The 26,940-nt window shown below is 33.0% G+C and overlaps 3 protein-coding genes across 5 annotated transcripts in view; 2 read left to right on the top strand and 1 right to left on the bottom strand.

The window, feature by feature from the left end:
• Positions 1–2,638: 2,638 nt before the first annotated feature.
• On the top strand, positions 2,639–7,094 carry LOC119830235 (multifunctional protein ADE2-like). Its single transcript, XM_038353172.1, has 8 exons — positions 2,639–2,804; positions 3,446–3,649; positions 5,015–5,272; positions 5,394–5,519; positions 5,611–5,696; positions 5,998–6,166; positions 6,437–6,654; positions 6,746–7,094. Exons 1-8 carry the CDS (start codon positions 2,786–2,788, stop codon positions 6,944–6,946), a joined length of 1,281 nt encoding a protein of 426 aa, XP_038209100.1. The 5' UTR covers positions 2,639–2,785; the 3' UTR covers positions 6,947–7,094.
• Positions 7,095–7,580: 486 nt separating this feature from the next.
• Positions 7,581–16,801, top strand: LOC119830005 (uridine-cytidine kinase). 3 transcript variants are annotated; one of them, XM_038352806.1, is made up of 7 exons: positions 7,581–7,766; positions 8,110–8,369; positions 8,860–8,999; positions 9,947–10,044; positions 10,882–10,930; positions 15,535–15,558; positions 16,084–16,801. In XM_038352806.1, the coding sequence occupies exons 1-7, from the start codon at positions 7,584–7,586 to the stop codon at positions 16,224–16,226; spliced, it is 897 nt and encodes a 298-aa protein (XP_038208734.1). In that variant the 5' UTR covers positions 7,581–7,583; the 3' UTR covers positions 16,227–16,801. The 3 variants fall into 3 exon arrangements, with proteins under 3 accessions (XP_038208734.1, XP_038208736.1, XP_038208737.1); XM_038352808.1 differs by lacking the exon at positions 15,535–15,558; XM_038352809.1 differs by lacking the exons at positions 15,535–15,558; positions 16,084–16,801 and adding an exon at positions 11,421–15,292.
• Positions 16,802–19,140: 2,339 nt separating this feature from the next.
• LOC119830495 (receptor-mediated endocytosis protein 6 homolog) overlaps positions 19,141–26,940 on the bottom strand; it is a 28,686-nt gene continuing 20,886 nt past the window's right edge. Inside the window, exons 26-31 of the mRNA XM_038353539.1 lie at positions 26,797–26,886; positions 26,126–26,240; positions 25,303–25,450; positions 24,327–24,440; positions 23,720–23,887; positions 19,141–23,294 (exon numbers count right to left, since the gene is read on the bottom strand). Of these exons, the coding sequence (XP_038209467.1) occupies positions 23,741–23,887; positions 24,327–24,440; positions 25,303–25,450; positions 26,126–26,240; positions 26,797–26,886 (614 nt within the window). The 3' untranslated portion in view covers positions 19,141–23,294; positions 23,720–23,740. The remainder of the gene's footprint in view (positions 23,295–23,719; positions 23,888–24,326; positions 24,441–25,302; positions 25,451–26,125; positions 26,241–26,796; positions 26,887–26,940) is intronic.

Genomic DNA, 26,940 nt, shown 5'->3' with positions numbered 1-26,940 from the left:
AATACATAAAATAGTAAATTTGTACTATTGCCTAGTATTAGATATCAAGATAAGCATAGGACGTCATACCCACTAAGTTATCAATATTTTTAAAAACAATCTCAAAGAATTGCGCACATAAAGGGTTATTAAATATAATATATTGATAATGTAATTTTAGCTACAATTTGGGACTTTATAAGATAAGATTTTATGACCTCTGACACTTGACCTCGAATATCAACACATTATATACGTAACAACAATTCTCATTATTGCTTCAGCAATTAAAAGAAAACTAAAGGTAAATAATATTTGCCTGACAGACATATTTTATAACATTATTTAAGTTGGAATGTATCTTTGGTAATGTCAGAAACTTAAAAAATGAATTAATGTAATAATTAAAAAAGCATGCGAAGCGAAAGCACAATGCGCCTGGTCTAAATCTCTCGTTATGTTATGTATTAATAAAATTAAATATATTGATTAATAAAGTAAAAATCCGCCGATCAACCAGGTGACAGTATTATAAGAAAGATACTTAGTAACCAAGACAAATGTCTCTATTTTTTCATTGAATGAGTTAGTTTAGGAAGTATATGAATAAAAAAAATTGTGCTTCAATCTTCTCTTATTATTTTATATTCCAACATTATCTTATTTTGGAATAAACATGGTTTAAACAACAGACAAGGGAAAGCTTTCCATTTGGAAAGTGGAATACTATGAATAAAGGCCGAACAAACTGCATTTTATTTCTAATTATGAAAAATAATCTATTCTAGCTTTCAAGGAACACTTTTACAATAAAAAAAAAATAAGAAACAGATAATACCATTTATAGACATTATATAAAAAATAATACTTATATGTACATTTGTCCGATTATCCGATTCAGCAGAATTTTGTTCAAGATTTTTTAGATTTCAAAAGCTTTAATTTTATGATATTTGTGAAAATTATATTGAATTTAATTACATTTAAATTTTTTTTATTATGATAGTATTAACTTTACAATTACTATTGCATTAACTTTACATTACTATTACATTTATTTTGTTCAATTACAATAACATCAACTTACATGTTTTTAATTACATTGATTGTATTTTTTTACTAATAGGACGGCAATCAATCTTATAAATGTATATTGGCTCATCATAAAAACACTCTGCCTTTAGATAACCACAACTTTGTAACATAGTTTGTAATAATGACACAATTGAATCAAAGTCGAAGTTCTTGAATTATAAATATGTCATTGTTAAAGGAGAGGCATGATAAGTATATAATAATTAAATTAATGATTAACTGCAATAAAAAAAAATATATTTTTCTCAATAAACATCAGGGAGTGTTGATAATTGTTAGAGTTTTTATATTTTTGCACACTTACAAAACTTTGTACCTAGTGTGAATTAATTAAAATAAACTAGAAATTATAACTGTATACCATATTGAACATGTAGGTACATAACTGGTCTTAACTATTGACCTCATTGGTGTTTCTTTAACAAAAAAAATTTAGCATTATTTTGAATGTCCAATGATCTACAAAATATAAAATCTATTTTTCCATGCATAATATGTCAACAATAGCTCGGGACGAAGAAAAAGTATAGCAGAAACCGTATCTATTTTAGTTACAAGACTTAGTAAGAAAAGAACAAGAAATACTTAAGAAAAAAAATTAAGAATAATTTTAAAATACACATGAAACTTTTTAACAGCGCGATGTCAGATAATTAAAAAATAATAATAAATAACACCAAAATCATATTTGTGACCATGTGCATATGTTTAATGACATTTCAAGATGACCATACCACATATAAATATACTTTATTTATTGATAAAAACCAATTGCGATGATAGACTACGAAATTTAGTCGGGTTTGGCATAATTTCCGTAAACTTACTGTCAGATTTATTATTTAAATTTGTGTTAAAAAATATTTATATAATATCTAAAACACACTTACCTCTTATAAAAAAGAAACACAAACAGATAATATTGTTAGATTTGTAAACAACGTTGGTTGTTGAAGCGTAGAAGAGCTACAAGTATCAAGAACAAGAAGTAATTGAGCACTTGTTCATTATTTGAATTTGAATCGAAAGTTCACTGCGCGTGCGACTAAGCAGGAGTCTCAGTGACAGTGACAATTAGGTTTACAGAGCGACTCAAATAATTTGATACTTTGAATTTTTGCGTAGCAATTGTGTTGAGTTATTTTAACTAGGTACTTATAAATTTATATAATTAAATATTAAATAAATATGTGTTCAAAGTACGATTCAAAATTTGGGTGTGTTAATTTGCTAATTGTGTGCCTTCTTTGGTCAGTATTCTGTACATATCTCCATAAATATTGAATTGTACTTATATTAAAAATTTAAATGTCGTTGATCGTCGACTGATTAAAAGTATGTTATGCAATGTTTATTGTATAACATATACATAATCAGTCGTTGTCAAACTACAATATCTTACTTATATATGGAGTAAGTTAAGAGTAAAATAAATACAATTTAAACAATAATTCTCCCTGTGATCATGAAATAAATATATTGTTTTCAAATAAATTTAATCAGAAATATTCATCAATAATCATGATTGCACAATCCAAGTGTACAAACATGTTATCTTTATTAGCTACCCGTCAGACAACTGCGTCAACGAAGCACATGGTGGTCTCAGATGCTTCAACAAACTTTATAAAAGGCACTCGCTGAGCAATTGTCGTGCGATTTAATTTTAAACAACCAAATAATATATTCGATTGAATAACTTTCCAGCACCATGGCTCTACCTAAGGAAGGTAAGTGTTTTATTAATATTATAGCACATGGTATAACCCGGCAATGTTAAAACGATCTTGAATGTGCAAAAAATTTAAGTGTTTTTTTGACATGTTTACAACAGAGGCATCTATGTTCGTGACCTTGAAAATAAATTACGATCAATTTTGGTGTAACGTACACAGGTAGATTTTGCCTATAGTATGTATGAATGGCCATGAATTCAAAAGGAGCAAATAATATGCTGAGTTTTATTAATTATTTCACATGCACAAAATGAATAATTATGAACAGATTTCGTTGATTCTTTTTTTTTTGAAAGCTGATATCTCCCGTGTGGTTCCATTCAAATTTGGTCTAGTTCTAATAATTCGAATAAGGTTTAGTTTTTTGTTGGAAATTATTATAAGTTTTTTCTAACGTTTCTATAGTTTTTCGATTTATGTAGTCATTTTTTCACTTAAGTCTGCTAGAATAAAATTTTATATTATGATTTATACTTAAATAAAATAGAAAAATGGATTATGGATCTCTCGTGTGTAGGTGTCGTTACACAGTTTACACATTCGCAATTTAAGATGACGATAGATTATAGATAAAACTGGATTATTATAATTCCCCAAACATCTCTTTATTTTCCCATACGTTTTATAAATTTCAGTTGTCGGTTTCAAACTAGGAGACTTGATCATCGAAGGTAAGACAAAGCAAGTATTCGACTTGCCGCAAGTTCCTGGACATTGTATGCTCATCAACAAAGACAGAATCACAGCTGGCGATGGCGTCAAGGCGCACGATATGGCGGGAAAGGCTGAGATATCCAACCAGACGAATGCGAAAGTCTTCGAAATTCTTAAGGCTGCAGGTACGCAATGTATTCACTACTTACCCTGAATTTCAACCAGTAATATTGCCTCACATATCCTGATATAGTTGACTAGTTCCATTACCTGTTATTATTATTTATTTGTGTCCATTTTATTAGTTAAACGAGAAGACCTGTTAAACTGGCCAAGTATTGAAATGACTGAAAATATCCTGTTATTCTTCACATCGGTTCCGAATTAAAATCTCTATCCGATCTATATAGATACTGTTATATATTATATCAATAAAAATCTCTTTATATGAGCGACTAATCTGGACTGAGCTTGAAAAGCCCAAGTAGAAATCTTGATTACACAAAACAAGGACGGTTGTAGACAGTCTAAATAAACTAAGTCATCCATAATCTAAATTTTGTTTTTGATAAATGGAATGGAATTGAATGGATAGTGCTGTACTTGAGCATGATTTTTTTTCACACTAAAATATCGTTAGGCATACGTCTATTCAATACTATTCTGCGCCTGCGATTTTGACATCAGATGAGAGTACGTTTTTGTTGAAGTGACAATTATCGATATAATAGCTGCGCCCCGCCGTTTCACTCGCGTAAGTCCGTATCCCGTAGGAATATCGGGATAAAAACTAGCCTTAATGTTATTCCAGTTATCCAGCTGTCTACGTACCAAATTTCATTGCAATTGGTTCAGTACTTTTTGCGTGAAAGAGCAACAAACACACACACACACACACACACACACACACACACACACACACACACACACACACCCTTACAAACTTTCGCATTTATAATATTAGTAGGAAGGATAGTAGGATAGGATTAAAAGCATTTAAACAACCGCGGAATAATATTACAATGTATAACATTCAGTGTCAACTTTATTGCATAAATTCTCTCCCACTTCGTAAACATGTTTATGTCAATAAGATATAATTTAAAAATAACTAGATCAATCAATACCTACAGTTAGTTTACAAATGTATTGTTAACATTATGACCTCTCGATGTACGAGATAATCTCAATCGGTGAAATTACATCATCTTATTTATAAGGTCATTGATTACAAACAGATACCAAAATGAAACAATTATAATGATAAAGTAGAAAAATAATATTTCTTAAGGCTATGATAATTTATTGCTTTATGACGCGGATAGGCGACAACGAGATAGTTAAACCAATTTTAAATGAGATCAATGATAGAATTTTCATCACAGGTACTTGTACCAAATAGTCCATTAATATTTCAATATTCTACTACCATTCCTTATCCTTACTTACATGTTAAGCATACACTTAAATCCAAAAAGATATAGAAATATTATTTTAAATAACAGTACCCATTGAATGAGCACTAGTTATAAAGTCTTAACAATTCACAGGCATCAAAACGGCCTTTGTTAAAATTGCGTCGCCAACTGCATTCATATCAAAGAAATGTGACATGGTACCAATTGAATGGGTGACACGGAGATTAGCTACTGGTTCGTTCTTAAAGCGCAATCCCGGTGTACCTGAAGGATTCCGCTTCACACCGCCCAAACAAGAAACCTTCTTCAAAGATGACGCTAACCATGACCCGCAATGGTCTGAAGAACAGATTGTGTCAGCTAAATTCAATGTAAATGGCGTCGAAATTGGTAAGACTGATTTTTTTAATATTTGTCTTCGTGTTATATTGGGTTTAAAGCGAATTGGTAATTGGCTCTTTCTTGTTTCGTAATTTTATTCAATATTTTTAAATGTTGTTAATTATTTCAGGGCAGGATGAAGTTGATTACATGAGAAAAGTAACAATACTCGTTTTCGAAATATTGGAAAAGGCGTGGGCTCTTCGCGATTGCGCTCTTATTGATATGAAAATCGAATTCGGAGTTGACTCTGATGGTACGTAGATTCGTGTACGATTTGTACATTTTCTAATGCAAAAAATATTGAAATATTTAAATGATTTTTATTGGTATAAATTGAATTTTAGGAAATATCCTTCTCGCTGATGTTATCGACTCTGATTCGTGGAGGTTATGGCCTTCCGGCGACAAGAGACTGATGGTCGATAAACAGGTAACTTTGAGACACATTTCACAAGAAAATCATGCATATTATAACGATCGCAAATGATTTTAAAAAAATGACGTAATCTTAGTTACAACTCTTCTACTTCTAACTTACAACAGGAGTGTCCTGAAAGCCCATTTTTCTGTTTTTAAAATCCCATAAGGATAATAACTCAAAATCATATATTTTCTCAGAATGTCCCGTAGCAAGTAGCAAGACACTGAATTCTCTAGTTAAATAATATATAAAATACCATGTACATATTGCCTTTGTGGGCATCTATATTATGATTTTTATATTATTATAGGTATACAGGAATCTATCAACAGTAACCGCTGCTGATTTAGACACAGTAAAACGTAACTTTGCGTGGGTGAAAGATCAATTGGATCACTTGAAGCCGACCATACATCACAAGGTTGTTATCTTCATGGGTTCTCCTGCGGATGTTGAACATTGCAAGAAAATTGCCAAAGGTTTGTCACAATTTTTTCCCTACATTAAGATATCATGGGCGTTCATGGGCGATTGTAGCACTTTCAAAAAGGCGACCCACTAGCTCTATTGCCGACAATGACTTAATCTAAAAGAAAAAATAACGTTGTCCTATTTAATCATATTATGTTTAGCTAAAGCACTTTACCTGAGCTAAAGAAAACAACCACTCCCAAGAATATCCTGAAAACTTAATAAAATGATGAATTAATAAAAATATTCTGATTAAATCATACATGTATAAATTTCAGCTGCCCAAGAACTCGGTCTGGACGTCGATCTACGAGTAACATCTGCGCACAAGGCAACCGAAGAGACTCTTCACATTATGCAACAATATGAGGATACCCACGGTGCTTTGGTCTTCATTGCTGTGGCTGGAAGATCAAACGGTCTTGGCCCAGTGTTATCTGGCAACACTTCATATCCTGTCATCAACTGCCCACCTCCATCAGATAAACTTGTTCAGGTAATTAAAAAAACGTTAAATCTTTATATACTAACTTTGAATAACTGACCAGCATGAACACTTCTGAATGATAACATTATATTTATTCCAGGACATCTGGTCATCTCTCTCTGTACCCTCCGGTCTTGGATGCGCTACCGTTATCTATCCCGACAGCGCGGCTCTGATGGCAGCACAGATTATAGGTCTGCAGGATTATATCGTATGGGCCCGTCTTAGAGCTAAACAACTAGAAATGGCAGCATCCTTAAGAGTCGCAGACAAGAAAATCAGAAATTTGAGCTTAGATTAATCTAAGATTTTTTAACGTTACTTATTGTTATTTCCATCGAATATTAGACGTTGAAGTTTCGAACTGTTATGATTAGATTCTCTTTATATGTGTTCGTTAATGTTTAAAATAACATTCCATGTTATATAATAAAAATTACTTTATAATATATTGCCATCTATTATTTTATCGATCCTTTTTTCCAAATATATTTGATTTATTTCTGTATAGTGTATTATAACATCCAAAGTCAATATAAAAAATCATCTCACGACCCCACTATTTTATAAGTAGGCATTCTTAGCTAGTCATTAGTTTTTAATTCGTGTGAAAATAGTCCTCATTATTATCAATTAAAGAGAAATGAATTGCAATAAATTATTACAATTAGTATGTTTATATTAAATTACTAAAATACAACTTCCCTCCATTTCCTCCTACATTACAAAAGTCGGAAGGTTAATGTTTTTCACTTCAGTAGAAGATATACATTATGACAATATAATAATGATAAAAATAAAATAATGGTAATATTAAATAATGGTTATTTAAAACAATAATTATAACATACTTTTTAAAAATTAGTATTTTGTATGTGTGAAATATTCGATATCGGATTGTGTGTTCCAATATTAGTGCAACACCCAATAAAATGTCAATGTCAGCTCTATTGAAGAGCCGTGCAGCTGTGAATTGGGGAAATTTAGGATTAGGATTAACGCGCAGATATATATTTACGTACAAAATGAGTGAGAAACCAACAGATTTTAGTGTAGCCAATGGTTTCGAAAGCAAAACCCCGTTCTTGATAGGCGTAGCAGGCGGCACAGCCAGTGGGAAGGTAAGTGTTCATATTGTTCACATTATTGATTTTTTTTTAACATAAATTATGATTGCGTAACAAGAATACCTCATAAAATATATTAAATCATTTTATATATATTTTGAAGATGTGTGTTTTCGAAAGGATTTATTCATCACTACTTTGATAACAATGTGATATAACCTCAAATCAATGTAGTACATTGTTTCAAAACAAACATCCGCTATAAGTCATACTCCAGTGATAATGATAGAATAAAATTCCTCCGATCTTATTACAATACAAACTTCTTAATACTAAAACTAGGTTCAGTCTTTTCATCTTAAACAATATTAAAGCTAATACAATCGTATTTGCGCAGTCAACAGTATGCCAAAGAATAATGGAAAAGCTTGGACAGCAACAGAAAGAGCAAACAGAGAGACGTGTCGTGTGCATCAGCCAGGACTCTTTCTACCGATCGCTCACACCCTCGGAGAGGCTCCGCGCTGAGAGGGGACAGTTTAATTTCGATCACCCGGATGCATTTGACGACAAGAAACTGCTTACGACTCTGAAAGATATACTTGCTGGAAAAAAAGTTGAAGTCCCAGAGTATGATTATATTTCAAATTCTATAAGGTAAGCCTTTGTTTCTATTATCTGTTATGTATACTTCTAACTTCTGATTCAACTTACACAAAACTTGGTAAAATCTCTCTTCTATTGACAATCAATAATTTTGAAGATAGATCTGTTCCTGAATTCTGTAATTGCATCATGTATCCTGAATACTTATAAAAAAATACTTAGTATGTCTATTTTATTAATACACATTTCTTTAGCCTATTCCATTGTAAATGGCACAATATTTAAAATATAAAAAAATGTGCATTTCAAATGTTGTATTTGTAAAACTCCTGGGTGTTCGATTTATGAGTTGAAGGTTAATTTTAGCACTTTTATCAAGTGAATACATCTCTATGCTGAATCTTGTAGTAGCAGAAGCAGCATCCTCTAATTTAAATGTTGTTAACTATATTCTATTTAACAACCTCAACAAATACCTATATCAAACATAAGTAGAAGTATGCAAATACCAAGTAGTGTTCACTTAAATTTGTTTCGTCAGTGAGCGGTCCCACACAATCTACCCTGCTGATGTGGTTCTGATTGAGGGCATTCTGGTGTTCTACTTTCCTGAAGTGAGAGAGCTGTTTCACATGAAGCTGTTCGTTGATACTGACTCAGATACTCGGCTGGCTAGGCGAGGTATGATTTATTATTTTTTTCTCTTGAACTTTACTAGCAGTTGCTCTGGCTTTTACCCACGGTATATTTGAGTGAATTTTAGACTAAGATTTTTTATGTGAGTTTGTATTATTTCAATTGAATATTAGTCGTGAAACTTTAAAACAGTTATTTTAATTTCGAAGAGGTTTGCAATTCAATTGTATGTTATTAAATATTTTTTAATTGTATTTTATTCTTATGAACTCTAAAGCTTTCGACTGTGTGAACCAAATTCAATTATTCTTTTTTCATTTGAGATCTGGTGCCTCCCTTGTTTGCTGGCCTCCATTTAAATTTGTGTCATAGTTAATGTGTTGTAGAAAGTACAACAGTACTAAAACAGTCACACAGGTCGCTACAGTGCTAGCGGTATTAATCTCAAATCAGGTTCTTTGCTGCAAAACGCAGCTTTATTGCTTGTTAGTAATTTCTTTCAAGCAACAAGCACAATAAAATGTTAAGTGTTAGAGAAGATATTGTACACAAAAAACAATCCTAATCTAAGTATATATAAATTATGTTAGTCAGGTTATTTGTTCATGATGGACTCATAAACTACTCAAACGATTTTAATCAAATTTGAACACCATGTGCAGTTTGATCCAACCTAAAAGAAAGAATACTTACTTTATATTATTTCAATCCCGATAAATGACTACCCAAGCGGAGCCGGGGCGTGCAGCTAGTGCTTATATATATAAATTACGTATCACGTTATTTGTCCGCGGTGGACTTCAAAACTACTCAACCGATTTTAATCAAATTTGCACGCCGTGTGCAGTTTGATCCAACCTAAAAAATAGGATGGCTAATTACTTCAATTACGATGCATAACTACCCGGGCGGAGCCGGGCGTGTAGCTAGTAAAGTAGAAAAAAATATGAACGTCTAAATTGACAAAATAAATGGTTATATGTTATCCGCAGTGCCACGTGACATAATGGAGCGTGGACGTGACTTGGAGCAGGTCCTCAATCAGTATATGAACTTTGTGAAGCCGGCCTTCGAGGAGTTTTGTCTGCCTGTAAGTTGTTTATCGACAGTTATATGTTTATTTTTATTATGTTTCCCGTTTTTTTTTTTTTGTTATAGCGGGCAACTGAGCTGGTGGTTCGCCTGACGGTAAGCGATCACCACCGCCCGTGAACATTCGCACAGGCACCACCTTTGCCCGCTTTTAAGGGGTAAGGGATAAGGAAAGGATTGAACGTTTGATGACTGGGATGAAGGAATGGACTGGTAAAGACGAGGAAAAGGAAACGGGCCTCCCACTCACCGTACGAAACACTATTAGCATGCTATGAAATGGCCTGAAATAGCCGGTCATCTGTGGGGGTATGGTACTTCCGCACTTAAAAGCAAGAATTTGGGGGTTCAAAACTGTCCGAGCGTGCAAGAAATAAATCGATTTTTCAATGTATCTGCACATTATTCACATCACTACTGCTCGAAACGGTGAAGGAAAACTTCCTGAAAACCGGCATGTTCAAGAATAAAAGGTTCGACGACATGTGACATCTGCCAACCAGCACTTAGCCAACATGGTGGATTATAGTCCGTGTCCCAGCTGTGGGAATATAATAAATGGGCTAGCAATGATGAATGGATTACTTCAAAACTCGAGTGTTCAGGTGGTTAAGCTAAAAATCCGGGTATGGATCACACCGCACCGATGTAAAAAATATGATGATTTTTTTTATGTACAACATATAAAAAATATATTAGTTATACATATTATATCATTTCCTAAAAATTTTTTCAAAAAGGTTCGTAAATATTGTAGCTTGTGTTTTTACATAATATATTTGATTATGATAATAGGAAGCGATTATAAATTTTATGATTTATTCTAAATTTACAGACCAAGAAATTTGCTGACGTCATCATACCACGCGGCGCGGACAACCTAGGTAAGATATCTCTTATGCTTTATATCGGTTTATATTTCATTTTTTTACCAAAAATATGTGTCTCAAGATAATCAAGAATTAGGTGTATTCTTTTATTTTTTTCTCGAAAAGGTGAGTACAATGTCATAGCCACTGCAATAAGCGCGGTCATTATCGTAGACGGTCACGAATAAGTGGTAATTTATTCCAATACAATTTCGTAATATATTTTGTTTTTTTTTTTTTCTTTTGTCAAATGACAGTTACATCCTTACAACGAACTCCAATAAAATCTCGTTAAATTAGTGTGAACACCAACTAAGTAACTTCATTATACACGGCAAGTACAAACATACAAACATGAAAATAAAAACTTTCAATAATTACAAACCACGCGCGTAACGTACCCGCATATACCCGCATAATTATACACACCAGGCCACTATTCCGACCAACTTCTTGCAGCGGCTATGTTACCATGTAGCTGCCTAACCGGTTTCCATTGTTGCAGTGGCTATTGACTTAATCGTGCACCATATATGGGACATTATGTACAAGAAACGGCCAAGGGTGAACGGGTGTAACGGGCACGCGGACGAAGATGGCCGCCGGATGTCCGGCAGTTCGGAGGACACGTTGAGCCGATGAGTATTCGTTTAGTCACCAGTGTTTGTGTGTATGCAGAGTATGGACGTTTCGATGCGGGTTTTTTGTGCATAATAGTGTAGTTTGTAATATGTATATATTTTATTTTGTGTACCCCTCCTCTGGACGGAGTTACTTGTTACTTGTACAATCTCAATGTGTAAAACATTATTCATTCAATCTGGGGGGGAAGAGAGGGATTGGGTCACTTAATCTCACGTTTGGGAGAAGAGGGGTGTGGTATGGAAGTAAAAATAAAAAAAAATTACTCTATTACATATGGGATATAATTTTCTTTTACTAAAAATATGGTTAACCCGTGTACAAACTATAAACACGATTTTTAGTCAAAGCACCATTGCTGTTGACGAAATGCCAAAAAAGAATCGAATCATCGAATCTTAATATCAAGGTGAAATAGAGATAGCATGTCATCAAGTACTTATGTGCGAAAGAAACGGAATGTTTATGATGTGTAGTAATTACTGTTTATAATTCGTTCCTTATTTGGGGCAATATATAATTTTCGCGACATTTAACAAACCCTGTGAATACGATACGGAATGAACAAGAAAGTGAATAAAAGTATTATCCAAAAACTATTCTTTGCACTTCTATATTATTGATTGAAAATATTCGATTTTCAAATTAGACGCGTAGAGACCTTGGATTGTGATGGAACGCTGAAATAAAAAATGATTTCCTTTGTCTATGGTATTTTCCTATGAAATGTTCCATACTCTGTATACGTTATGGATACCGGTATTTATAGATAAGAGTATGTTTAAGTCTCAAATTGCGGGGATTTCAAACATAGACTAAGGCATTTAAATGGACATGTAATTAATTAATTCCCGAATGTAAAGAATTTTTATATAGTATATATATGTAAGAGATTACTTATCTTTTGTTGTATATTGATTATAAAGGATTTAATTTTAGAACGTGACCATTCGTGACACGATCTTTTAACTAAATTGAACATTGAAATTGCTTTGCGTAAAAAGTGTATTTCTATATATTCGGGCATAAATTATGACCATAGAGTTAACAACTCATAAGCGTAGATATTATTTTGATTGCTTGTCTTTTTTATGTATAAACTGGCATTGACATAGATTATGAGCTGAGCCGGACAATCTTGAAGTGTAATCACACAAAAAATTGAATAAATACCATATTTTTGAGCTTTTGAGACTGACTTAATTGAAAAGAATATTTAAGGAAGACTCCAATGTATTATGCTATGTTGGCGATACACTAATTAAATGTTTATCAACTCATGCCCTAACATAGGGAAATCCGCTCCCCCAATCGGGGAAAAATATAGCTTATTATCTATGACTGTGCAAAGACTTCGTACGTAAAGATTGCGCTGTAATGTGAGGTCATCGACTTATTATAAGCGCATAGACATTCATATTATAAAGCATTTATGCTCCAGTAAATAGGTTAGATCGATATTTTTGTACATGGTATACATCTGCTTTTATAATCTGTGCGTAATATTCAAGTTTATGGTTTATTGATATTTTAAAATTCTTGCGGTTCGTGGGGAATGCCTATGTCATGTATTGGGTTTAAAGGTATAAAGAAATTTTAAAATAAACGTCTATGCCCCAATTAATCATACATATGTTATGACCGAAGACCGTGAACGCCCATCGAGCGAAAAGCTTCGCGTCGTGGTCATATCAGAAGGTCCACAATGCGAAGTTCGTGTTATGGCCCGAATGAAAACTCACAATGCATTGCGACAATCACAGAAAGAGCACATAGGGAAATTTATGTTGTGGCCGGTATGCTATTTGGACTATGACGCGTTGTGGCAATGAAGAAAAGCCATAACGCATAATTGTTATACCATAACACGTCACTTCATTGTACTTATTTATTTATAAAGAATTTCCAGCACAGAATACAGATGAAAATTTTGTATAGCTCGTTGTAGTATATTGGGTTTCTGAATCTTCGATTGTAAGCAGAAATGTTGATCTTTTGCTATGACTAGTCCGTGTTGTGAGCTAATTTTTCGTTCTATGAGCGATTTCTGTCTATGGGCGTAACATATGGTTAGGTGCATTAATTCAATCGATTCTATTGTCATTTTTATGTTCCGTTTAGCGCACATTATATATTTATTATGTAATTTGGCTTATGAATGTACTTTAAAATGTATTCTTGTCTATGTTGAATGAATTAAACAATAAACAAATGTATTAAACTCTAGTATTCGTATGACACATTTTGGAAAGTAAAAACATTTTATTTTATATTGTAATATAAAAATCTTCTGACAGTTAAAATATGAAAATATTAATTATTATTAATATTGATAATGTTGTCATTGACATTGTGCGCAAAAGTCACGCGCATACTTACTTTGTATTCTATTAATAATGGCAACACTTTTGCACAAAAAAATTATATTAATTGACATTTCATTGTCTGTGACAAATTTTTCGTTATAAGATGTAAATCGCGCCAATTTTTTTCCATACGTTATGTTTTTAAATGGACTGATATCGACCGAATTCCAAACTGTATGTGATAAGTATAAAAACGAATATAAAATGTGTAAAAAATAACACTTAAGAGAAAATTAAGAAAAAAATGAAATTTACTATAATTGCTCTTCTTGTAGGTTAAGGTGATAAAATTAATTTGTTGTTTGCAATCATACATATTATGCATCCATATTACATAATTGTGTCCTTTGATTTTAAACCTCTACTGCGAGTGCTATATAATAGTAGCAAGCTAATACGATCCATATTTTATATCCTCGCATGTGTGACAGCTTTGTATTATGCGGGTCACTCACATGCGTGAAAACATTCGCGCAATGTGAGAATGTTTGCGCTCTTATATGGCAAAAACACTCTCGAACGTCGTCCCGCATGGCATATTTCTGTTATTTCTAAATGTGCGAGGTTACTAAGCGAGCACAAACCGGAATATGTGTTGGCTAACAGTTCACATGTCTGTCTACGCGTATGTTAGGAACTGAACCGAAAAAAAATTAATCAAAGATACTATACTACCACTACATGTATTTATTTTGCATTTATCGAAATAATAATTACGATGCGATTCAAGTAAGGATAGGATCGATTTTGCACCATTTTGTGACGTCATAGATTAAATTGAGTAACAATAACGTTTGTTTTAAAACAGTGAGGCAAACTCATATAAATATCGCCGTTTCTATTCTTATTTGAGTTGCATATTACAATACTGTCATAACTGTTTCTCGAATATTGTATTTATTTTCTTTTACAAATAAATGTTGTAATCTTTATGTCCGACCTACTTATGACGTATTTATGATTTACTTATTAATTAAACAATTTAGTTGCAACCAGAAACTTGCAAATATGATAAAAGAAATTTGTTGCTGCTCGTTTGCCATAAAAAACAGAATCGTATTGTGTCGATTGTTTGTAAAGTTTGCCAAAACTCAATTAAAACTAAATAATTAATGTATGTATATTACAACTCCTGTTTTGCATTTATTTATTTCAATATGCATTTATGTACATTTTTATTTTCAAATGTATAATAATGTATTTCATATTTCGTTACTTCTTATTTTAACTTGCCAAAAGTTTGCACTCCCATATTAATAATATGTTATTCTATCATATTTGTTATGTTTCTCTTGTGACGCACCGCATGTTCTACTTGTGTAGGTTAAACTTGTACACTAGTGCTTAAGCAATAAATGTTTGCAAGGAATTGTCGTTTCTTTTATAATTAACCAAAAAAAAAACGGATTTTTTAAATTTCGAAAAGCTAATAACGATGATAAAAAAAATGATTGTGTAGTACCATAGACTGGATGGAAATAAAAAAAAGTAGGATTTCGTAAATGGAATTGTCGGCAGAAAACGAATAGCGTAATGATACTCCGTATACCGAATTAAATACCTCTCATGTTATAACTATTTCAAAATTATTAATCTATCTTATTTCCACAGTGGGTCTCGAACCTGGACCGAAAGGTTTGTCTAGACTTGTGAGTCTGTGTGTAGCTATCGGCGTCTTATTGCTCTCGACGAAAATATCCACCGTAACATTAATCGTATACATATAAGTAGCTCGACTCTCATGCATATGTGAACTCAATAATGTGCATTCTCCATGTAATAAGGTCTATTATCATTTAACTGGTATTTAATAAAGTAAAATGTAGTCTTGCAAGGTAAGGCTAGGTTTATCTGTGTACGTCGATATTGTAAATAGGTTTTTAGGTAGAATAATATTTTAGATTGTAAGTAAATGCTAGACAATCAGATGATTGTAGTGTTAATTGGTGTTGCGATTGCTAAATCGAGAGTATAATTTAAAATAATACATATTTCGAGTTATTTTGAACTTTGAAAAAATGAAGTATTGATCAAGTTTTATTTGTTGACAATTTGAACATCAGTTGTTTTCTTTCTCAGTCTCCTTAATTTATCGTTATGTAAATATTAAATATATTTTGTATACTGTATAAAATATAATCGATTATTTTTTATTTTCAGTGGCGATTGATCTCATCGTGCAGCATATATCCGAATATTTAAAAAGAAGTCCCTCTGAAAAGCCTCAATTGGAATACGCGGGCATTTCAACGTCAGTGCCCGGCAGCCCACAGCGCGGCGGGAAAAGTGGGCGCCCACATTAAAAAAAAATAAACATATAGAACAGCCAGTGCTCTTTTAGCATTTTGGTTTATCTGTGCTCTAGATATAGATTCGAAAAAATTGTGATTGAAATGCTTTTTTTATCTAACACTATTGGTAGTCTGTATGAGTAAATAGCAGCGATATTTTTTTTTTCAATCACGGATTATCAATTGTTCTTCAGAAAAATAACTCAGTAGAAATAAGTTTTTCATATTTTAAGTATAGATAATGCGTGAAGGACATTTTTTAGCCTGTAAATAATATTTTATAAATCAGTAGTGAGATTTGAATTAAACAATTGAAACTAGTCGAAATTTAATATCAGAGGCTAAATGGCTTGAGTAGGACTACTTAGGAATTTAAAAATATCCCCGTACTAAATAACGATTTGAAATTAATTATAATACAAATTAGATAATAAAATAGGAAGTAAAATTGTTGTTATGTTACCTATTCGTAACACAAAAACCGTGTGTAGTTATGACGTTATGAAATGTATCTCAGATTAAAAAAGGCGTTAAAAAGACTGCAGAAGAAAGCAGAAATGTAACCTCTTTTAATAACTTGACATTATCTTCTTCCATTCTTATACAGGTGAGGTCTGTGACACTTATTTTTATATAATCAACAGTATCAATGACTCTGCACTCTTGAACAAAAAATACTATAAATATTCATATCAGTCCCACCTAAACTAAATGTACTTTTTAAATATAAATAAAATAGCTGAAGAGTAAAACTTATTATCTAGGTAGATATTATATTTCATTATTATTTATCTGTAAATCTAAAAATTAGCTAAACAACCAAAGTTTGTTATTTTAAATTGTCGTAAATGTTTTAATTAATTAATTGCAATTATTACAATTTGGATTTATGATATGCCAATTTATTAATTATATAGTTATTAGCTCTGTCCGTATATTTATGTAGATTGTGAAAATTTTATTATTGTTGTCATTAACAAAAACAATGTCGCATTATATATAATTTTATAGTGTTATTCATGAACCAAAGAAACATTCTAAATAAATTTGCAATTGGAAAAATAATTTTACCAAAAATAAATAATCATAGACCATAATGGTTTTTTTAAATTAAGTCAACAGATTTGAAATTACAATTATATCGTGTGCTATTTTTAATGTTAGCTTTTAAAATCGACGAAGAGATTTTTGTTCTTAGTGTTATTACTAAATATTGTAAACTTACCTCCAAACTAAGGCAATTTAAATGTTTTTGCTAATAAAATGCGTAAATAACAACAATTCTATACTATTATATATATGATTACATATATATGATTTAGATTCTAGAAAAAGATCTTTATTTTGTGGAGTAATTTGACTATAATTCAGATATATTAATTTGAGCGAAGCATTTCTTTAAGTAACTCAAATCTTTTGATATATCACGTAATAAAAATATATAGTGCTACAAAGATCTCTTGGCATTGGGACGATACTGTTAGAAGAGAGTGGGGTATGAAATAAAGTTTGCCGACGTAAAAATTCTCCTTTGTCTCAGTGATATAAGAAACGAAAGCGTTAAATGATTTATTTTTGTGGAAGCTTCGTAATGTGAGCGATGACATTATGTTTGTGTAATTATTAATTTATATAGAAAGCGTGAGTTTTTGGAATTGAATAAGTAAAATTTGTGAACATAACCGCATCGGACAAAACACTTTCTGTCATCTAATAAAGTTTGATTATTGATAAATTACGGCATTAATTTTGAATTTCGTCACGTGTCAAAAGATCCTTGTAGCATGCTTATAACGCAGATTATCGTGTGTTGGCCAATATGACACTAGCTGTTGCTTTGATGCATCTGTATATTTTTTTTATTTTAGAATAGCTGTCATTTAAATAATCAAATTGAATATGGCGGCTATAATTGGTGGGAATTATGGGATCTGTCCTGTCTATGTAAAAAAATAATTTGTCAATATTCTCTATTTAAAAGCTATAAAAATAATAATAAATGATTTTTGAATTAGCTTAGAACGCTGCCACCTTCAATAGCTTCTTTAAATGACTCGAGTTTTATGTGTGTGTATGTGGCCTAATTATATTAAGATTGTTGATTTTACGATTATGTTGAAACTGTTAAATTGTAACGTTTTTAGTGAGATGATTTATCAAGTCATATTTATTTATTGTTTTTTTTTTTGCATCGATGTTATAATTAGGTATGTTATAAGGAAGGGTGTGACGAAGAATTTCATGCTATTTTTTATTGATTGTATTATTGTATTGCTACTGTGTGTAGGTATTTATTTTACCAAATTATTATTTCTTTGTGTTTAAAATGTTTTGTTGTTACTTGTAAGCTCAAACGAACATTTTTTTTCCATTTAGTTAATAACATCCATATAGCTATTATTTTTATATTCCCCTGCCTATTATATACATATTCAATTATAATTTTATAGTCAGCACTTTCCATGCCTATTAAATTGTTATTTTGTGAAACACGATTGTACAAATATTTATGTCAATAAAGCTATTTTATTAATATGTAAACGTTTTTATTTTGCATCTGTTTTAGTGACATATCACATATTAAAGGAATTTCTTGTATTAGCTGAGAAGCTTTGAGTTTTATTCTTTGATCAAAAACTACAGCTTATGTATTCAACTCTCAATCTGACATGGGAACGCTTTTTTAACTTCCAAGTGACCTTGATACGGTTTAATTCTTCAACAATATATTACCCATACCACTCGGGTATCACATACATGCCCCAGGTTTAAAAAAAATTAAAATGTTCCAGAGGTAAGCGCGTGCAAACAAACAAACTCGTCGGTTATATAGTTCATGTTGTATTCATACCTTTAGAAGAAACTATATCTTGTAACACACTAGGAGCTGTATATACGATGAAAGAGATACAATGAAACACCATAATAACCATGATTATTTATTGCTAAATACATTTCTTTGATTACATGCATAACTACTATAGCTGTTAAAATAGATCTATACAATTTGAAGACTAATATAATCTAGGCAAGATAAGTTAATATTTAAATATTTGAGAATATGATTATTATGACAGGTTGTGTCGTTGAGAAATGATTTACATGATATAACCACAAATTAAAAATCCATACAGTCGTTCAATAATGACGTTTAGACAGGTCCAACGTGCGGGGGTAAGGGGAGACAGGGAGGAACGAGCCCGAGCTACATATGCCATTTTGTTAGCAGCTCGGGACACTATTTAAGGGCTGCTGGGCATGTTTTAAAGTACGTAGAAATATTATTATAAGTATAAGAACAAAAGTGATTTTAAATTACGATGTAAAAATGGTACTACTTGTGATGTGAGAAATTGCAAAACTCTTGCTAACCGGATTTGGATTTAGATTATTACTATATTATTGTGTTGTGATCGCCACGACATTATTTAGATGTTCCCAGCCTTTACTACGAGATCAAAGGCGTTGTATTAGCGTGATATTACTTGTGGCAAATGTAAATTATTTCGCATAGACATTTTCATTATCATTATCTTAAATTAAAAACGATTACCTCGTAACCTATTTGGATACAAAAAATATGATTTTACATTATAATATAACTTATAATATTATGTACTTAATTATACTTATATTCGACATAATACAATTAATATAAAACAAAGGCACGTCTTCATTTCTTAAAAACAAAACATCGAATTAAATTAATATAAAACACAAAATCAACGCTTTTCGATTATTCTGTTCTGTTCCAAAAATATAATACGCTATAAAATCCTTTGTAATATAGAGGCAGATAGTCTAACACTATTAGCAAATAAAGACACAATTTTCAAAGCGATTTTTTGTTTTTTAATTAGCTAAGGACCTATGACCACCCGCTATGGTGGCGCCAGTATTTAATTTAAAAAGTAATAAATGTATGGTCTCTAAAAATATGAGTGCGCCACGGAAGAAGTCCCTAGACGTGGCGCTGTTAGCGGATAAAATTATATTGCCAGTGTTATTAAATTGCTGCGTAAGATAGATATAAAAGGGTCATAGAAAAAACAGCTTGATTCTTTGAGTATGGATGTTAATTTATTAATTTACGCAAGAGTTTCGACAAGATAGTAAACAATTGTAACATTACCCTTTTAAGTATAAATATTTCTATTAGTTATTCAACATCCGTAGTCCATTTGGTAATGATGGTGTGTTTAGTCTGCATGTGTGTAGACAACATTTATTCAAGTGTGTCAAAACAATCCTTAGTTTCATTAAAACCCATACTTAATCTTTTCAGTTCAAGTCGTAGTGGTAGGGATAACCCGTGAGCTTTTTCTACAGCATGGCGCACCTGTGAAATTTAGTACATACCTTTCTCTGGTAATTTTTGGGACTTCTTTCATGGCGCGGACTCTACTACCAGCTTTAAACCCGCGTATTTCTAAATTGTATACTCGCATAACTACTATTATCTAAGGCTATTTCCAAGTAAGAAAATACAATCGATAACTCACCGGTAAAATCGTTACATTCTACCAGCGTATTTAGCTAATTATAAATAAATTCGAATTTAACACCACAACAACTTACATTCACGATAATTTGACATTATTTTAAAGTGAGTGTTACACGTAAAGTGTGCCTGACAAACGAGTGCGAAAGTTTAATTGCAAAACCCTCCATTTTACACCTATTGAGTTATTATTAGAACCAATTTCGTTGCATCCGTAATGATTTCATTTATAAGCGGTTACATAACATTTGAATGATGAATATATCGATAAGTTTTATAGTTACGATGTTATTTTTTTGTATTTTTGAACATTAACCTACAAACAACTCGATTGACAAACACATACAAAACTCTGCCTACGCGTGTATGTGACCATTTTCTAATGAATCTATACTATATAGTTTGCACATTACTGCGACGAATTAGGGTGTAAATTTAAATGAATGTTATATATATGTATGAACGCCGCTTGGACAATTTTTGTACGATCTTTTACTAGGCGATTGTGAATTTAATTTTTCAAACGATTAGAATACATAATGTTAAATCTGCGATATTTTTGAGGATAACAGACTAAGTATAGCTAGAGATTAGAGATTAGCTATACGAGATTCTTTGATTTTTTTGGTTTCTATTTATTGAAGTAAAGATATTAATGGCAATTAAGAATAAAATAGTAATAAGACATATATGTGTAAAGTAATGCATGCATATGTATAATTTATTATGATTTGTGATGTATATTGAATGGTTACGTATAAATATTTAACAGATTTACTTGTATTCTAATTAAATATGATTTATCTATCACTTGATTTAAATATGCATTTGTTTATTAAAAACAACGCTTTAATGAAAAAAAAAATCACATTAAGGCGTAATCGAAATAGGTCTAAATACAATCTAATTGTGAGTACAAATTACTAAGATGTCACCTAATTAGTCAAGATTTAAAAGGCGCAAAACTTTTAAGTAGTTAACTTATTGACATAGTGACATCTTATGGAAGATGTCCACTTCGTTACGTAACGCGTTACGGTGCCTGTCTATTCGGCTACGGATAGACAGGCTCTCGCTCTCGCACTGTGACCCACAGCGCTAGCCGTATTTAGTTTAAGACATAATTTCTGTCTGACGTCCTGAGACACACTCGTTTTTCTTATCTCAACTTTTTAAACCATTTCGTAACTCATGCATTCTAAAATAATAAGTTTTTTTTTTATCTATTGTTTATATTTATTTATTGTTTAATAGTAAATAGCAAGAGCGCACACTACGACTACTATTCCGAGATTTAAAATTTCTTCTCCTTTCACGAGTTCACCAGCAAAACATCCAAAAATACATAACCGTCGAGTATTTAAAACGTTACATCACAGATTATATAAGTCAGTTTAGTGATTTATAGACGAATGCGAACATCTACCAATTTTATATCTAACACTATTCAAGGAATTAAGCGATAAGACTGTATTGAATACTCGTCCATTAATCTGCTACTTTATTATTTTATTAATTACAATATCATAATTTACTTTACACATTTGAAAGAGTTAATTTTTTACACGGTAATGTCACCTCATTATGCAAGGTTAGTTTCTTAGTAGCGTGTTGGATGATACGTTGATATTAAATTAATAAATAAAATTATATAGGAAGCACATTTAATATTTGACAATAGCGCTAATTTTCATATTTTCTAGTAATTTCTTTTATAAAATATGACAACTATATTTTGTTGTTTTCTCTATGATTTGGAAATTTCATAGTAGCCGATTGTTTATGGTTTTACGTGTTGCCATATATAAGCAAATACAATTATAATTAATTATAAATAACAGGATTTATTAAGCAGTTATTTAAAATTGCGATGCGATTATGCGTAATTCTTGTAAGAGATATGTTAGAAGCAAAAAATATATTTCTGTAATTATATATTGTGATCGAAGCACGCAGACAATTTTGCAGGTTTCTACGTATTATGTTACACAAATAATTTTCTATTTTTAAAAGAAACCTACAATTATTTATATGCGAATAATGTAGACAACACGATTAGAAAATTTAGAACAACGCATATCGGCTAATTATTATAGTCATCGTATTTTTATGAAGTTACATTATTATGAAATTCGGAAAAAAACTACATTAAAAGTGGACCTACTTTAAAAATAACAAATGGTAACCATTTTTAAACGATATCCGATATTTTTCTCTGTTTTTTCTTATCGAAATATGTTGTTGTACACATGTGTGTATATGCGTGAAATGTCATTTTGACATTATGTTATAAGCGTTATTTTTTTTCTTATTACATTTTTAAATATCGAACAAGATTGTACTGGTTCTGACCAAAAAATATATGTAATTTAGTAATAACATCCATTGTATTTCCATCTACATTATACTCGAAATAATAACTTACTTGCATTGTATTAAGCTCCGTAAAATCGATTTCTTTACATATTATACAAATCCGCCTTATAATATTTTCCAATATTGTTAAACAATTATACAGTGTTGCGGCGCTCACGCATCGAGACACCATCCAATTGGTAGAATTTTGGGCGCGCTGACTTCTGAAAAAACAAAAGATTTTTTTTTTAAAGAAACGTTTTGTAATTGGTAAATTATCTAGAAATCTAGTAAAAAACGAGTATGGTTTAGTGCGTTTAGTGGCGCCATTTATTTGTATATTAAAGATCGTAGATGAAAGAGACCGTGTTTTTTGCGAATTTATTGAGGCATGTAATTTCTAAAAGTCCACATTGTTGTGATGGTCCTGGTGTCCATGGTCTCGATGTACGCGAAGGCGGCACAGAACTGTGTCCACGGGTACAGTGCATTGCGGCACGGTACAGTGCAGTGCGGCACGGTACAGTGCAGTGCGGCACGGAGCACTGCAGTGCGGCACGGTGCAGTGCAGTGCGGCACGGTACAGTGCAGTGCGGCACGGTGCAGTGCAGTGCGGCACGGTGCAGTGTAGTGAGCGCGCGGTACTCACGGAGGGCAGCGCCGGCGGGGGCTACGTGTCGGGCGCGTAGTCCATGGTCTTGATGTACGCGACGGCGGCACAGAACTGCGTCCACCAGTACAGCGCCTCGCCCGCGAGCACGCCGCCGCCCAGCGCGTTCACCAGCTCGATGGTCGACAGCAGCGACGGTGGATTCACCTGCCGGGCCAGGGGAAGCGGTCACAGACTGTGTGTTCTTTGTGTGTGCGAGCGAGTCGTACATCACAGCCACATTCACACAGTACAGTGCGTGTAGCGCGTGAACGGTTACGGCAAAGAATTTGAAAAATTTAATATTTTTATTGGTATATAATATATCATACAGAAGTCATTTATTTTTGTTGTATGTTAGATGGCGGGACGAGTTACATACTTATTGCAAAGATTGGCTCAGAATTTCTCTCAATAGGGAGATGTGGACTGAGGGAAGAGAGGCCTTTGTCCAGCAGAGTCAATCAAGGCTGATTAAAGAAAAAAAAAATCATACTTCTAGTTGTAGAGTCCAGTTAGGGGACCAAATAAATAAAATAGAAATAAAATATATAATGCTGCTCGCTATTGAAAAAAGAAAACAAAAATCTAAAATAAGTGAGGGTACCTTAAGTATGACGAGCACCAGTACGGGCGTGAGGTCGTCGGCGGCGGGCGGCGAGCCGTCCGTCAGCGACAGCACCGCCATTAGCGACGACACTACACGCATTATACATGCCACCTGCGAAAAAACACGAGTCAATTTATTCATTACGGTATTATGACAAAAAAATCACAGAGAATAACGCAACGATTCTGAGTAGTAAAAATAATATATTATAATAGTTAAAAAAAACTAAAAAACACGCTTTTATCATATTTTGCAAATTGAAAAATGGAATAATTTTATCAAATTAGTGTATTGTCATCGGTCCTCAATAAATCTACAAAGTTTGAACGAAATCTGGCCGTTTAAAGTGGGTCAAAATCGCGCCCAAAGAAGTCGGTTACAAACAAACATACAAACATACAGGTGAAGCTAATAAAAAGCGTGTAATAAGTAAGAACATATAATAGAGTTCAAAGTTAAACAGTATTTGTGAAGTGCTACAGTATTGCATACTTTTTTTAGTGTCAATTTATCACAGTATTGCGACGTCTCTAATACTAACGTATGACGCTATTATAAGTAGTTGAATGTTAACCTGTCACGATATTTGCCTTTAACGTCAACTTATTACAGTATAACGACGTGTGTAACGCCAACGTGTCATACAGCACTACAGACTTCAATGCCAACAAGTTAATTTTGTAACATCTTGCATTCAATGCGAACCTACATACTATATGTGGTAGTCGAGCACGCTTCGGCACGAATTGGGCCAGCTCGCACCGGGGAAGTACCCACAGAAGACCGGCGTGAAATAGTACTCTGCTGTGTTTCGTTCAGAACCAACGCGCAACCGTATTGACAACGTGTGACAGTACATACAATACAGTGATACGAGTATACAGTGCAACGAACACAGTGGGGGTGTGGGTGTGGGCGGGGGGGGGGGGGGGGGGGGGGGGGGGGGGGGGGGGGGGGGGGGGGGGGGTGTCACCTTGTCGCGCGGCGTGCGGTAGACGGGCAGGTGGCGCAGCAGCGCCTGCGCGTGCGGGAAGGGCGCGGCCCACGCGTGGCGCGCCGCCACGCCCGCGCCGCGCGCGCTCGTGCACGCCGCCAGCCGCCGCATGTGCTCGCTCAGCACCCTGCCGACGACGGTTTGTTTATGGACTTTTTTGTCGTGTCATTGTCGGGAAACTGGTTGGTCACCGGATGGTGAGCGTTACCACCGCTCATGGGTATTTGCATGGACTTTAAACGGTGCGGGATAAAGAAAGGATTGATGAGGTGAACAAAGGAAAGGAGGAAGAAGCGTAAGGAATAGGAATTCATTAAACAATTTTTATTATATATCAGCTACTCGAAAGGTTTCAAAATTTATAATTTACGAACCACCAAAAATTATTAAAATCCGTTCAGCCGTTCTTATCAAACACATGTTTCTTACTAAAAAATAAATACAATATTTTTAACGCATGTTCTCGTACAATATTCAAGAAAAAACTAAAAAACCCAACTTATCAACAACATTTACTCGTGAGAATATCTCACCCAAAAGCATGTCCCAAAAACAAACCAAAATAAATAATAGGTTAAAAAAACTAAAAAACACGCTTTAACAAAAATCATATTTTACAAATTGAAAAATGGAATAATTTTATCAAATTAGTGTATTGTCATCGGTCCTCAATAAATCTACAAAGTTTGAACGAAATCTGGCCGTTTAAAGTGGGTCAAAATCGCGCCCAAAGAAGTCGGTTACAAACAAACATACAGGTGAAGCTAATAAAAAGCGTGTAAAAAAAATATACAACACTCACTGATCCCTAGCAATGTCGCCGTCCCCATTCGGGAACAGCACCTGCAGGTACAGCCTCGCGAACACCGCCCTCTCGACCGTCACCTCCACACTTTCCACCACCGTTGGTGTCGCACCTGAAAACGATCATGTGCCCTATTTATAAACCTAAACTCACTCTAACATTCATTTACTCAATTAGACTTCCTATAGAAGTATTTTTGAATCGTCATATTACACAGTTATAACATTTACTACCGGTTCGGAAGGCAGTTTCCACAGAGAAGAGCCGGCAAGTATATAGTATTAGTTTAGGGTAGTATGTTTTAGTATGGGGTACTTAGAAATAGTAACTAATAAGTAATGATTTCTTGTATTAATCTTTTGCCCAATAAACGTACAACGGCCAAACTGAATTTTATTACATCACCCGCATAAGAACATAACGCTTTTGACGAAAATTTGCTTCAGGGTAATTTTTTTTATTTTCATTTTTAACCGACTTCAAAAAAGGAGGAGGTTGTTACTCCAACTGTTTTTTGCTTGTTTGTTATCTCATAATTTTATACTGGTTGAACTGATTAATGCGATTTTTTTTATTGGTGTCTTCCAAGTGGTCCCATCTTAATAAAGTCTAGATTTGTCAATATATAGGGGGTTTAGTTTTTGTTAAAAAAGAAATATTAAATTCACCTTCCCAAGATGGATCGGCCTTAACTTCCGCGGTGATCGCCTTTATGCTGGCCGTGAGTCGGGTTGCTTTTTCATCCATCAGCTCTCCACCTGTGTGAATCCACTTATATATATAGTTTACACTCATAAGTGTCGGTTTGCACA

The sequence above is a fragment of the Zerene cesonia genome, chromosome 11, assembly GCF_012273895.1.
Source record: "Zerene cesonia ecotype Mississippi chromosome 11, Zerene_cesonia_1.1, whole genome shotgun sequence".
Lineage (NCBI taxonomy): Eukaryota > Metazoa > Arthropoda > Insecta > Lepidoptera > Pieridae > Zerene > Zerene cesonia.
The sequence above is the reverse complement of the archived record's forward strand: the minus strand, read 5'-3'. Positions and strand labels throughout refer to the sequence as shown.

What these genes read in the sequence shown, in the direction of transcription:
- LOC119830235 (XM_038353172.1), top strand. An exon ending in TGTAAATGGCGTCGAAATTG is followed by an intron (nt 5,273 to 5,393) that starts GTAAGACTGATT and finishes TAATTATTTCAG; the next exon opens with GGCAGGATGAAGTTGATTAC. An exon ending in CATCAGATAAACTTGTTCAG is followed by an intron (nt 6,655 to 6,745) that starts GTAATTAAAAAA and finishes TATTTATTCCAG; the next exon opens with GACATCTGGTCATCTCTCTC.
- LOC119830005 (XM_038352806.1), top strand. Translation starts at nt 7,584, where the DNA reads ATGTCAGCTCTATTGAAGAGCCGTGCAGCTGTGAATTGGGGAAATTTA. An exon ending in TATATTTCAAATTCTATAAG is followed by an intron (nt 8,370 to 8,859) that starts GTAAGCCTTTGT and finishes TTGTTTCGTCAG; the next exon opens with TGAGCGGTCCCACACAATCT. An exon ending in TACTCGGCTGGCTAGGCGAG is followed by an intron (nt 9,000 to 9,946) that starts GTATGATTTATT and finishes TGTTATCCGCAG; the next exon opens with TGCCACGTGACATAATGGAG.